The sequence below is a fragment of the Aotus nancymaae genome, unplaced genomic scaffold (genome assembly GCF_030222135.1).
Source record: "Aotus nancymaae isolate 86718 unplaced genomic scaffold, 86718_ANA_hifiasm-v0.15.2.pri h1tg000057l, whole genome shotgun sequence".
NCBI lineage: Eukaryota > Metazoa > Chordata > Mammalia > Primates > Aotidae > Aotus > Aotus nancymaae.
Genome location: NW_026988471.1, coordinates 59,538,730 through 59,552,211, shown reverse-complemented (window position 1 = coordinate 59,552,211; position 13,482 = coordinate 59,538,730). Strand labels below are relative to the sequence as shown.

Here is a 13,482-nt window from a genome sequence, read left to right as displayed (position 1 = left end):
CCAAGTAGCTGGGATTACAAGCGCGCACCACCACGCCCTGCTAATTTTTGTATTTTTAGTAGAGACAGTGTTTTGCCATGTTGGCTAGGGTGGTCTTGAACTCCTGATCTCAGGTGATCTGCCTGCCTCAGCCTGCCGAAGTGCTGGGATTACAGGCATGAACCACCGCCACCGTGCCTGGCCTTTTTTTTTTTTTTTTTTTTTTTTTTGTATAGACAGAGTTTTGCCATGTTGCCCAGGCTGGTCTGGCAACTCCTGGGCTCCAGTGATCCGCCTGCCTTGACCTCTCAAAGTTGTAGGATTACAAGCCCCAGCCACTGTGCCTGGCCACAACTATTGGCTCAGGCCTGTACTTTAACATTTCGTTGAAATAAAAGGGGGGAAAAAAGCAGAGGAGCCAGTAAGAAGAGAAAAATTTAAGCAAAAAATGTGTACATTTCCGTGTACCTATCTAGTCCTACATGCTCATAAGTCTATACCATCTCCCACAGGATTACCACAATTATTTCTAAACAAGAAACTGATCAGCAGCCTGTAAAATAAAATCTTTTAACAATTTAAAAAGAAAGGCAGTAGCAGAGGTATAGAAAAGTTCACATTATCTTCAAACGAACTGAAAAGAAAACCAAAAGGACGCATTTGAAGTAAGACAGACCTTTCCGTTTCTCCTACAGAAGGGCTATCGGACTTGGATGCTGGAGAATTAAAAGGTGTTCCATTATCAGTGTCTCTGGAGCTATCTAGACAACTGCTATCCAGAGACGATCTTTTGGATTGAAGTCCGCCCAAGCTTCGACTGACATCAGAGAGATTTTGCTGAAAGAAGGAAGCGATTTTAGGATTTCAAAAAGCAAATTATAAAGACTGGTTTCAATTTTGAAGGTCATTTAAGCAAATTATCTCTTGTGATGAATGAAAATGAGATTTCAGTCCTAGATTGAACTGCCTATATCCTCCTTATTTTTCTCAATAGGTTTGGGAGCTGTAAGAATGCAAATTTGATCCCAGATTTGTCTGAGTAAAACCATACTGGCAAGTTAAGATTACAAACTCACCTTTTTCTTCTTTTGAAGAATTTCTGCAGGAAGGTAGTGATGAAGTTGTTTTTTCTTTACATGAGTTGCTTCAATTTTCATTCCCTCCTTTAGCATATTTATATTGTTTGCCTGTCTGTACACTGCAACAATGTTAATACGTTAAACGGGACACTTCTTTCTGAACCAAGGGTTCTGCCTAATTTTCCTGAAATGCATATGCCTTTACTATCTCCCCACTATCACTACCGGTCACCCACCCACCCATAACCCTCTCACAAAACAAATATTTTTAATACATTTCCATCACATCACAATCCTATTCATGAATCCACTAGTTTCTCTCTCTCTCTTTTTTTTTTTTTGGGACGGAGTTTCACTCTTGTTGCCCAGGCTGGAGTGCAATGGCGCGATCTCGGCTCACCGCAACCTCCACCTCCTGGGTTCAAGTGATTCTCCTGCTTCAGCCTCCCAAGTAGCTGGTATTACAGGCATGCACCACACCATGCCCGGCTAATTTTGTATTTTTAGTAAAGATGGGGTTTCTCCATGTTGGTCAGGCTGGTCTTGAATTCCTGACCTCAGGTGATCGGCCTGCCTTGGCCTTCTAAAATGCTGGGATTACAGGCGTGAGCCACTGTGCCTGGACATGAATCCACTAGTTTTTCCATGTCCACCTTCTAAGACTTTCTCATAATTAAACCTTATTAACAAAATAAATGTATGGAAAAAAAGATATTTTCCAGATCTTGTTTTCTGATATTATCCCAAGAGGCAATCTTTCCTCATAATTACCTGTCCAAGTCTAAGCTAATTCTTTTTATTTTTTTGACACAGACTCTTGCTCTGTCACCCAGGGTGGAGTGCAGTGGCACAATCCTGGCTCACTGCAACCTCTGCCTCCTGTATTCAAGATATTCTCCTGCCCCAGCCTCCCACGTAGCTGGGATTACAGGCATGTGCCACCACGCCCAGCTACTTTTTGGATTTTTTGTAGAGATGGGGTTTCTCCATGTTGGTCAGACTGGTCTCAAACTCCTGACCTCAGGTGATCTGCCCACCTTGGCCTCCTAAAGTGCTGGGATTATAGGCGTGAGCCACCGTGGCTGGCCACGAATCCATTAGTTTTTCCATGTCCACCTTCTAAGGCTTTCTCATAATCAAACTTTATTAACAACATAAATGTATGAAAAAAGGTATGTTCCAGATCTTGTTTCTAATATTTTCCCAAAAGGCAATCTCTCTTCATAATTACTTGTCCAAGTCTACTTCTTTTTTTTTTTTTTGGACACAAGAGTCTTGCTTTGTTACCCAGGCTGAAGTGCAGTGGTACAATCTCCTGCCTCAGCCTCTCAAGTAGCTGGGACTAGAGGCATGTAGCACCACGCCCAGCTACTTTTTTGATTTTTCGTAGAGACGGGGTTTCACTATGTTGGCCAGGCTGGTCTTAAACTCCTGATCTCAAAAGATCCACTCACCTCTGCCTCTCAAAGTGCTGGGATTACAGATGTGAGCCACTGTACCCGGCCTTCTAAGCGAATTCTTATGCCAAATATCCAAGATGCAATTCAAGCTGTCTATGACAATTTACTACTGCAGCTACCACAATCATAGAAAGACAAGACTTCAGGAACCATTTTACAAATACATCCTTATTGTACAGTTGAGAAAAGGAGGCTAAACAGCCCTGAATGCCAGGATCAGAATCCACACAGCCCTAGATTCCCATTCTAGTGTTTTTCACACCTTATAAGAAAATGGGTTTTATTTATTTTATTATAACCACATAAATTTCTTAATATGTTTTAATTGTAAATATACCCAATTAGATTAAAAGCCCACTGAAGACAGGGATGGGAGGCTTGTTTTACACAGCAACTACTGTGAGATGTGATAAATTATTAATCTCTTGGGGCTTCAAGTTTCTTCATCTGAAAAATAATATTTTATAAATTTATAATAAACAATGTCCCTTCTCCTTTTTAAAACAATAAAGCCCAAATTAGAATGGAAACATTTATAGTGAATGTTTTTATTCCAGATTGCTTATAAAAGAGTTACCAGGGGTGCCTGTTCAAGATGCAGATTCTTTGGTTCCCTCCCCAGAGTGTGATTTAGTGGTTCTAAGGTGAAGCATAGGAATCTGCATTTTTTTCCCTCCTCGTTTTTTTCTTTAGATGGCATTTCGCTCTTCTTGCCCAGGCTGGAGTGCAGTGGTGCGATCTCAGCTCACTGCAACCTCTGCCTCCCAGGTTCAAGCGATTCTCCTGCCTCAGTCTCCCAAGTACCTGGGATTATAGGCATATGCCACCACGCCTGGCTAATTTTTGTATTTTTAGTAGAGATGGGGTTTCACCACGTTGGCCAGGCTGGTCTCGAATTGCTGACCTCAGGTGGTCTGCTTGCCTCGGCCTCCCAAAGTACTAGGATTACAGGCGTGAGACACTGCACCTGGCCAGGAATCTGCATTTTCATAATAGGAGGGCTCTTTCAAAAGAATTCAGAAAACCCAGATAAGCCAAACCAATAATTTTAATTGTATTCCAGATTCTTAAGATAAATAATCCTAAATTCATAACAGATATATTAAGATATTCCAGGGTTGTGACTAGAGTGCTAGATGTGAAAGATACTCTTTTCATTGATCCTGAAATATAGTCAGTAATTCTGTACTTACTGATATTTATTTCATATAAAAAACAAAAATCTGGCCAGGTGCAGTGGTTGACACCTGTAATCCCAGCACTCTGAGAGGCTGAGGTGGGCAAATCGCTTGAATCCGGGAGTTCGAGACCAGCCTGGGCAACATAGCGAAATTCTGTCTCTATTTAAAACAAACAAACAAAACAAACCCCATAAAAATCAAGTCTTTTTTTATTTTTTGAGACAGGGTCTCACTTTGTCACCCAAACTACAGAGTAGTGGCACAATCTGGGCTCACTGGAGCCTTGACCTTCTGGGTTCAAGCAATTCTCCCACTTCAGCCTCCCAGGTAGCTGGGACCACAAGCATGTGCCACAATACCTGGTAAATTTTTTTTGTACTTTTTGTAAAGATGAGTTTCAACATGTTGTCCAGGCTGGTCTCAAACTCCTGAGCTCAGGAGGTTCACCTGTCTCAGTCTCCCAAAGTATTAGGATTACAGGCGCTCGTGAGCCACTGGGCCTGGCAAAAATCAAGTCATCTGTATGACTGTGGTCACAAACCCTGGTTTTATACACAAAGAGCTTTCCTTTCTTTGTATTTTAAAATATAACATTCAGCCGGGCAAGGTGGCTCACGCCTGTAATCCCAGCACTTTGGGAGGCCGAGGCAGGTGGATCACTTGAGGTCAGGTGTTTGAGACCAGCATGGCCAACACGGTGAAACTCCTCTTCTAAAAATACAAAAATTAGCCAGGCATGGTGGCATGGACCTGTAATTCCAGCTACTTGGGAGGCTGGGGCATGAGAATCGCTTGAACCCCAGAGGCGAAGGTTACAGTGAGCTGATCGTGCCACTGCAGTCCAGCCTGGGTGACAGAGTGAGACTGTCTCATAAAATAAAATAAAATAAAACAGTTAACATTCACATGCTACAAAACTCAAAAGTGTTGAAGAGTATTCAATGATGTCTCCTTATCCTGTCCCCTGACCTAGAAGCAACCACTTTGCCATTTTTTTTAAAACTAAGTAAGCATCCTTCCAGAGATATTCTATGCAATTGTAAGCAAATGTGTATTTTTTCTTTTATTATTTCTATAAATGGTAGCACAGTGTACACAGTGTTTTGTAATTTTACCTCCCACTTAATATATCTTGGAAATTGCTTCATAATGCTTTTTTTTTCTTTTTTTTTGAGACAGAGTCTCACTCTGTGGCTCAGGCTGGAGTGCAGTGGGACAATCTCAGCTCACTGCAACCTCCTCCTCCTGGGTTCAAGCGATTTTCCTGCCTTAGCCTCCCAAGCAGCTGGGATTACAGGCGTTCGCCACCACACCCTGCTAACTTTTCTATTTTTAGTAGAGATGGGGTTTCACCATATTAGCCAGGCTGGTCTCGAACTCCTGACCTCAGGTAATCTGCCCGCCTCTGCCTCCCAAGTGCTGGGATTATAGGGCGTGAGCCACCGCGCCCAGCTCCTTTCCTGTTTTAATAGCAGTATGGATATGCCATGTTCACTTAACCAATTGTAGAACTTTAATAAGTACAGCCAGCCAGATCGTAGGCAGATGACACTGAGTAATAGCCAGGTTTGAGAATCACAGCTCTATGATGATGAAGTCTTACCTGTATCAGTAAATGACTGTATATCATATGTCAAGTCTATGTTGACACTTTCTGCATTTTCTACTCTCCGAAAAATTATCCCAAGGAACCACATTGATACGTAATTGTTGCTATAAAGTAAAATTTAAGAATTTCCATTAATTACTTTTTTTTTTTTTTTTTTTTTTTACAATGTTACAGATGCTACTTCATAATTAAAACTTGGTGTCTACGTCTCTATCTCACAAATATAGATTTCAGTGGTTTGGCCAGATTCTTAAAAGTGGCATCCAGAACACTGGTAAGTTAATGCCTGTTGTTCTAAGGAGGATTAAGTGGCTATGAAAATGACTTACTAAATATATGCTCAAATATGCTCCAAATATTGTGATGGTGTTTTGCCGGGGTTTCTGGGCTACCAAAGTAGTATGTACTTATTTTTAATGCCTAGCCACTCAAACTCAAATATATAATGTGTCATACTCCCATCAATGCCTGTTAAACAAAAATCTCACAATTACTCTGAAATGATGCATATGCCAAATGACATTATTTAATAAATACAGTATTAAAAAACAATTAACTTACTCTTTATGATGTTCCTTACTCCCTGGGAATGACTGGGGATTCACATGGGCAAGAGTAATAAATTCATTCCGTTCCAAGTTTCCAACAAGTACACGTATTTTAGATTCTACTAATCCAACCCTAAAACAAACAAGGAACACAATTCATCTTATGTCCGCTTTAAATCTGAAAGGTACACTTAAGTAAACCAAACAGCATATTAACTATGAAGCTTTACATGTTCATTAAAAAAGTTCAGGCTGGGTGTGGTAGCTTATGCCTATAATCCCAGCACTTTGGGAGGCTAAGGCGGGCAGATCACCTGAGGTCAGGAGTTCGAGACCAGCCTGGCCAACATGGTAAAACCCCGTCTTTACTAAAAATACCAAAAAATTAGCTGAGTATGGGGTGCACACCTATATTCCCAGCTACTCAGGAGGCTGAGGCAGAAGAATCGCTTCAACATGGGAGGTGGAGGCTGCAGTGAGCTGATATCACCCCACTGCACTCCAGCCTGGGTGACAGAGTGAGGTTCCATCACTAAATAAATAAATAAAAATAAAAATTTTGGCCCAATATATTAGGAACCCCACTTAAAATGCCATTGTAAACACAATTTATCTTATGTCAACTTTAAATATGAAAGCTACACTCAAGTAAACCAAACAGCATATTAGCTATGAATCTTTACATGTTCATTTAAAAATTTCAGCCCAATATATTAGGAACCCCATTTAAAATGCCATTGTAGTAAATAACAAGTTGGTAGATTCCTGTGTGTTCTTTTTTTTTTTTAATAGAAGAACTGATTTATTTAATGCATTTCTGAATCTAAAATACCCTGACTTAGTTAAGACTATAAATAGTCATGGCTTAGGGCATGAACAAAAATTGCTGGTTAATCTAATCCTGAATCTTTTTTTACCTTCAAATCTTATGTCTCAAACCTAAGGCTAGGCCAGGTGTGGTGGCTCATGCTCGTTAATCCCAGTACTTTGGGAAGCTGAGGCGGGAGGATCACCCGAGACCAGGAGTTTGAGATCACCTGGGGCAACACAGTGAGACTCCATCTCTATAAGATCAAAAAAAAAAAAATCAGCCAGGCATGGTGGCATGGGCCTGCAGGCCCCAGCTATTTGGGAAGCTGAGGCAGGAGGGACCGCTTGAGCCCAGGAGTTTGAGGCTGCAGTATGGTCACGCCACTGTACTCCAGCCTGGGTGACAGCGAGACTCCATCTCTTAAAAAAAAATAAAAAATAAATCCTAAGGCTAAGATATGTTTAAACAATGAAACTAATATTGGCACATAATATATGAAACAATCATATATTATGATAGACTTTGCATTTAAGAAAAAATTCACTAAATTTGGATTAGATATTATTAAAATACCTCAAGTTTCTTCAGATTTCTGCAACTTCATTTCTACTTCACTTAAGAAGTGTGACCAATGGCAGCTATATAACTTATTAATGACTTAATGAATTAGAGTAACTATATTTTAAGATTTTTTTAAAGAACATCAGCAAAAGCTTATACATTATAATTGTGTGTGCTTTAACAGTCAATCACAAAAATCTGTGTTATTCCATGTCATCTAAATGAGAGGTTGGTAAACTTTTTCTGTAAAGGGCTAAATAGTAAATTTTAGGGTTTCTGGGCCATACAGTCTCGGTTACAACTATTCAACTTTGCTATGAAGCCCAGAAGCAGCCACAGATAATATATAAATGAAAAAACATGGCTATATTCCAATAAAACATTATGAAAAATAGGTGGCAGATTGAATTTGGCCTAGATCCTATTTTCTGACTCCTGATACAGACAAACAAAATACTGTTTCAGTGACAGAATTATTTTCAGAGTCCCTTTAATTACCAATGAAATAAGCATTAAACTCCTGAAGTAAAAATAAAACAGTACTGTTGTTTTGCTTTTCCAGAAGTCAGACCCAAGGAAAGTACAACCATCTCTGGTGGTCTAATAGCTTCCGCCTGATAGAGCCAAGGATGTGAATATACTGGAGGCAGAGGGGATAAATTCAGATGTGCTAAAAAGAATACCTACTTCTTGACCACAAATATCTCCTATCTGTCGACGGAAGCTAAATCTGAAAAATTTATGCCATCATCTCCTAAATTAAAAGGATATAGAAAATATCTTTTCTTTTGAGTTTTGTTGGAGGTAAACATGATGGCAAAAATGGAAAACTTATTAAGACGGTGGCTATCAGAATCATCTAAACTAGCTCAAAATTTTGCTTAAATCTGAGAAGCAACAAGAAGCAGAATTTATACGTATATCTTTCTCTCATGTCCCTCCTGTTTCTGAAACATTAATTTGATGGCGTATTTTAAACACTGAAGCTCCATGGTCATATACAACAATCACCAGTAAGATATAATAATTTTACGGATCACTTGAGATCAGTAGTTTGAGACCAGCCTGGCCAATATGGTGAAACCTCGTCTCTACTAAAACTACAAAAATTAGCCATAGGGTATGATAGCACGCACCTGTAGTCCCAGCTGCTCAGGAGGCTAAGGCAGGAGAATCACTTGAACCCAGGAGGCAGAGGCTGCAGTGAGCCGAGATCACGCCACTGTACTCCAGTCTGGGTGACAGAGACTCCCTCTCCAAAAAAAAAAATTAAAAAAAAAAAAAATGGCCGGGTAAGGTGGCTCACACCTGTAATCCCAGCACTTTGGGAGGCTAAGGTGGGCAGATCACCTGAGGTGAGGAGTTCCGAGACCAGCCTGGCCAACACGGCGAAACTGAGATCACGACACTGCACTCCAGCCTGAGCAACAGTGAGACTCTCTCAAAAAAAAAAAAAAAAAAAAAAATTTTGTAAATCAAGCAAGAAAGTATTTTATAAATGGTAAAGCACCATGTAAATATGTCACTATTACCACACACTAGGTAGAAAACTTGAAATAGAAGTCTTACCACTCTAGATGGTTTTCTTCTGTTGATGCGCTGGCAGTCAATACTATATAATGTCTGAAGAATTTTCAGCAACAATCAGGAAAAAAAAGCCAGAAAAATTGTTAAGGCCTGCTTTTTAATCATCCCTTTTTTTTCCTCCCTCTCACTGAACAAATGAGCCAATAAAGGCACACAGTTTATGAAAATTAAATGTGCTCTGATTTTCACAAAATTAATTCTAGGTCCTACAAGTAAAAAACAATTCACTTTAAAAAGTCACACTAATAGAATGAAGAAATACTCTTATCACTTAGGATTTGTTAGTTTATTCTCTATCTTGCTTAAGAAATGGAAGAGCTGTCGCCTGCCATATATTAACTAAGTTTAACATTAGTCTTTAAAAAAAACCACATACATACAAAATACAAAATTTCACATACCTATACTTTTGAAAGAAATTTGGTGGCTCAAGTAGTTTGGACCAATCTGATTTTCCTTGAAGAATTTCATCTGTGACTGCGAGACCTAAATTTACAACAAAACAAAACAAAACAAATGAAGAATAAAGAATGATTTTGAGAGGGACCAGCTCTTAAATCACTCTATTACTACAAAATCTCAAACTCCACCACACCCAATTCTTTCTTTTTTTGAGGTGGAGTCTCACTCTGTCACCGAGGCTGGAGGGTAGTGGCTCTATCTTGGCTCACTGCAACCTCCTCCTGGGTTCAAGCGATTTTCCTGCCTTAGTCTCCTTAGTAGCTGAGATTACAAGTGCGTGCCACCATGCCTGGCTAATTTTTGTGTTTTTAGTAGAGACGGGGTTTCACCATGTTGACCAGGCTGGTCTTGAACTCCTGACCTTGGGTGATCCACCCACCTTGGCCTCCCAAAGTGCTGGGATTATAGGCGTGAGCCCACTGTGCCTGGCCCACCAAATTCTTGAGTAACAAAATATAAATATATGCTATTTCTTAGAATACAAAAAAATTAGGTTCCACCAGACTGAGTTGGCTCCATTTTTGGCCTTAATATTATCATATACTTTGGAAAACTAATTACTAAAAAACAAAACAACCATATTTGAAAGAAGTTTTAAGAATAGGTATAACACTAACTGCCAATCCATAGCTAGAACAGAGAATAAAATTGTTGTCAACCAAAAAACTTGTGGGAATATGTAAAGGGTAGTAGGGCCAACATGTTTACCTTGTTTAAATTCTTCTACCATTACTGTTCGAGTTGATGTGGACACATTATACGTAGAATTCTGTTGTGGGTAGGCAGGGGTGATTATGGGCATGAGATGATACCTATCTGATGGATTTACCTGTGAAATTAGAAGCAGAATAACTGATCTATTCTCCTATTTCAGTTGTCCTCACTTCATTTCCCCAAAAGTCTGAAGAATATGAAATATAAACTTAATACTACATTTCCTCAAGTCTAAGAAGTACATTTCCCCTCCCTAACTACATTTATTTCTGAACTGGGATATGTCTTAAGAGTCAAAGTCAAAGGAAACATTGCAGAAGTATGTTTTTCCTCAGAAAAGCTGTTAAATTGATGTGGATCTTATAAACAGTATCTCATGATAAAGGACATACAGTATTATAACTACAAAAAGCATTATCTGGTTCAATGGTTCTCATTCTTTTTTCATCACCCACTCAATGGATGACTTCCCCTTGGTTACCTAGAGGAACGAGCACTCACTCTAAAAGCAAAATAAAATGCAAGATATGAGAGAATTATGCTATCTTGGAACAATGAATCTGCTTTAAATTGTATTGCAAAGCAAATCTTTTATTATACTTTAGTATTTTATTATTAGTAACCAATTAATTTTTTTTTTTGAGACAAAGTCTCAACTCAGTCACCCAGGCTGGAGTGCAGTGGCACAATCTCAGCTCACTGCAACCTCTGTCTCTTGGGTTCAGGCGATTCTTGTGCCTCAGCCTCCAGAGTAGCTGGGAGTACAGGCATGCACCACCATGCCTGAGGCTAATTTTTTGTATTTTCAGAAGAGAGGGGGTTTCACCATATTGGTCAGGCTGCTCTCGAATTCCTGACCTCATGTAATCCACCCGCCTCGGCCTCCCAAAGTGCTGGGATTACAGGCGTGCGCCATCACGTCCAGCCGAGAAACCAATTACTTTTAAGACAGTTTTTCACAATGGATTATGACATTATCCTTGAGACACCCACTTATCTCACATGGGTGATTTTTAATGACATAACATTTGAATCAGCATTAGTGGTCCTAATCATCTACAGAAAAAAAAAAAAAAAACAGCAGAAGGAGAAAGAGCACTATAGTTATTCAGAAGAACAAAGACCAGAGGAACTAACTTTAACTAGACTGTAATTTAGAGAAATGTCCTCTTCCTTAAAAGGTTTAAGGAAATTCCATAATAAATCACATACCCGAGGATCCCAGACAGGCAAATTCAAATTGCTTTCTTCTGGTTGCTTCAGCAGCACAGGATTTGGCCATTCCCTGACATAAATAAGGCAAATTAACTTACACATGATCTAACTTCAGGTACTATATGAAATCTTATAATTATTAGACTGTTCTAACCTTCTACAGAGCAAATGTTCTGGGTATTTGGTATTAACAGAAAAAAAATGGCCAAGCATGGTGGCTCATGCCTGTAATCCCAGCACTTTGGGAAGCTGAGGTAGGCCGATCACCTGAGCTCAGGAGTTTGAGACCAGCCTGGGCAACATGGTGAAACCTTGTCTCTACTAAAAACACAAAAATTAGCTGTGCCTGGTGGCACATGCCTATAGTCCCAGCTACTCAGGAGGGTGAGGTGGGAGGATGACTTGAGCCCAGGAGGCAGAGGTTGCAGTGAGCTGAGATGCATGCACTCTAGCCTGGGCAAGAGTGAGACCCTGTCTCAATTAAAAAAAAATAATAATAAAAATAAAGAAATGGGCTAAAGAAGAAGGTAAGGCGTTATACAAAGAAAAGGCTGCCTATTTTAATACAGTATTCTCTGAAAGGGCAAATATTACTGTGCATTAACTATAACTAATTTACACCTGAATCTTTCACTTCCTTCTCATTTGCTTTCGTGGATTTAATTCTGATAATTTTTTAACAGCAACAGCTAACATGTACTGAAAAAACTAATAAATCAGGGTGATCATCACTTCCATTTTACAAATGAGAAAAGCTTAAGCAACCTCTACATAACTAGTAATTTGCAAAGCCAAACTTATTTTAACCGCTCTCCCAAGATGAGGGCCCACATTTACAAATCCCTGGAAGAAGGTGTCATCTGGATGTCCCACCATTGCCTCAAATTTGATGTTTTACACTTTTAACTTTACAAAGAAATGTATAACAACAGAAAAAGTCTATGTATAGCTCTTAAATTTCCAAACAAACTTACATACAGGTAGAGGTTAGTAAATAGTCAAAGTACTTACCACTTGGAAAAAACTAAAAAGAACTTATGAACTAAAGTAGATGCTGCTGCATTTGGATATAATTGGCAAGTTCTTGCAACTAGCATTGCCCAGGAGACACCACCAAGGAATCCTAGCATGTTGGAATAAATACCACGTCCTAGAAAGTCAATATATTTGCTAATTATTATTAGGGCCGACTATCTGTGACATTTTTTATTTTTTCTTTTTTCTGCTCGTTACAAGGTGAATGAATATCCATGACATTCAACAAGGTAACTTTATTCTTAAGATGGTTGGAACTTTTCCCCAATAAAATATTAAAACTGATAAGCAGACCTTCACGTTAGGCCCACAGTCCAATTAGTAATCATAAATCGCTAATCTTACCCTCCTTACTTTGCCTTCTAAAATAGACACCTCAGTTCTCTGCCTCAGTTCCAACTGCTCAACTGGGCTCCACTGATATTACATTGAAATTCCCCATTTTTTAGTATTTAGGATTGAGAGAAAAGTGAAAGGAAGGAGACATTTGGAGATACAATGGTGTATGTATACAAACATGAATGAATATTTCATTAGTAATCATATTTATAGATATTTTTAAATCAAGTGTAAAGCTGAAGACTTCAGTATTTCACAGAATTTGGACACCTCCCCATGAAGTAGAATACACCACACCACTGACATTATTCATTTTCTTTTTTAAAGAGACGGGCTCTCACTCTGTCACCCAGACTAGAGTGTACTGGCACAATCACAGTTCACTGCGCCCTCAAACTCCTGAGCTCAACTGATCTTCCACCTTAGCCTCCTGAATAGCTGTGATAACGGGTGCACCACCATGCTTGTCATGACCGTTTCTTATAGCTATCTATATTATGTCCCACCAAGTGAGCAAAAGAAAAAAAACTACCAAATTCCAATTTCAGACACTGTAAATACAAAAAATATGCATCTAGTTGACAAAACATGGCATTTAATCTCTAAGGAAGGGCAAATTGTTCATGTTATCCCTTCACTGCAAATTTTACTTTATTCTAAACTATACAAGACACTTGAGCCCAAGGACAAAGTTTACTTGTTTAATATCTTTTTAGACCTGCACTGTCCAATATGGTAGCCACAAGCCATGTGCTGCTATTTTTTAATTTGTATCAGCTTTACTGAGATGTAATTCACATACCATAAGATTCATCCATTTAAAGCACACAATTCAATGGTTTTTAGTATACTGAGAGTTGTGCAATCAACAACATTTTCAATTCTAGAATGTTTTTCATGAC

General features: G+C 39.1%; 1 protein-coding gene across 1 annotated transcript in view; it reads right to left on the bottom strand.

The window, feature by feature from the left end:
- Nucleotides 1-13,482, bottom strand: part of PAPOLG (poly(A) polymerase gamma) — a 43,621-nt gene that overhangs the window by 4,844 nt on the left and 25,295 nt on the right. The window contains exons 9-17 of the mRNA XM_012477247.2: nt 12,218-12,356; nt 11,204-11,276; nt 9,986-10,106; nt 9,217-9,301; nt 8,798-8,851; nt 5,870-5,989; nt 5,303-5,412; nt 1,056-1,177; nt 656-816 (exon numbers count right to left, since the gene is read on the bottom strand). Coding sequence (XP_012332670.1) covers nt 656-816; nt 1,056-1,177; nt 5,303-5,412; nt 5,870-5,989; nt 8,798-8,851; nt 9,217-9,301; nt 9,986-10,106; nt 11,204-11,276; nt 12,218-12,356 — 985 coding nt within the window. The remainder of the gene's footprint in view (nt 1-655; nt 817-1,055; nt 1,178-5,302; nt 5,413-5,869; nt 5,990-8,797; nt 8,852-9,216; nt 9,302-9,985; nt 10,107-11,203; nt 11,277-12,217; nt 12,357-13,482) is intronic.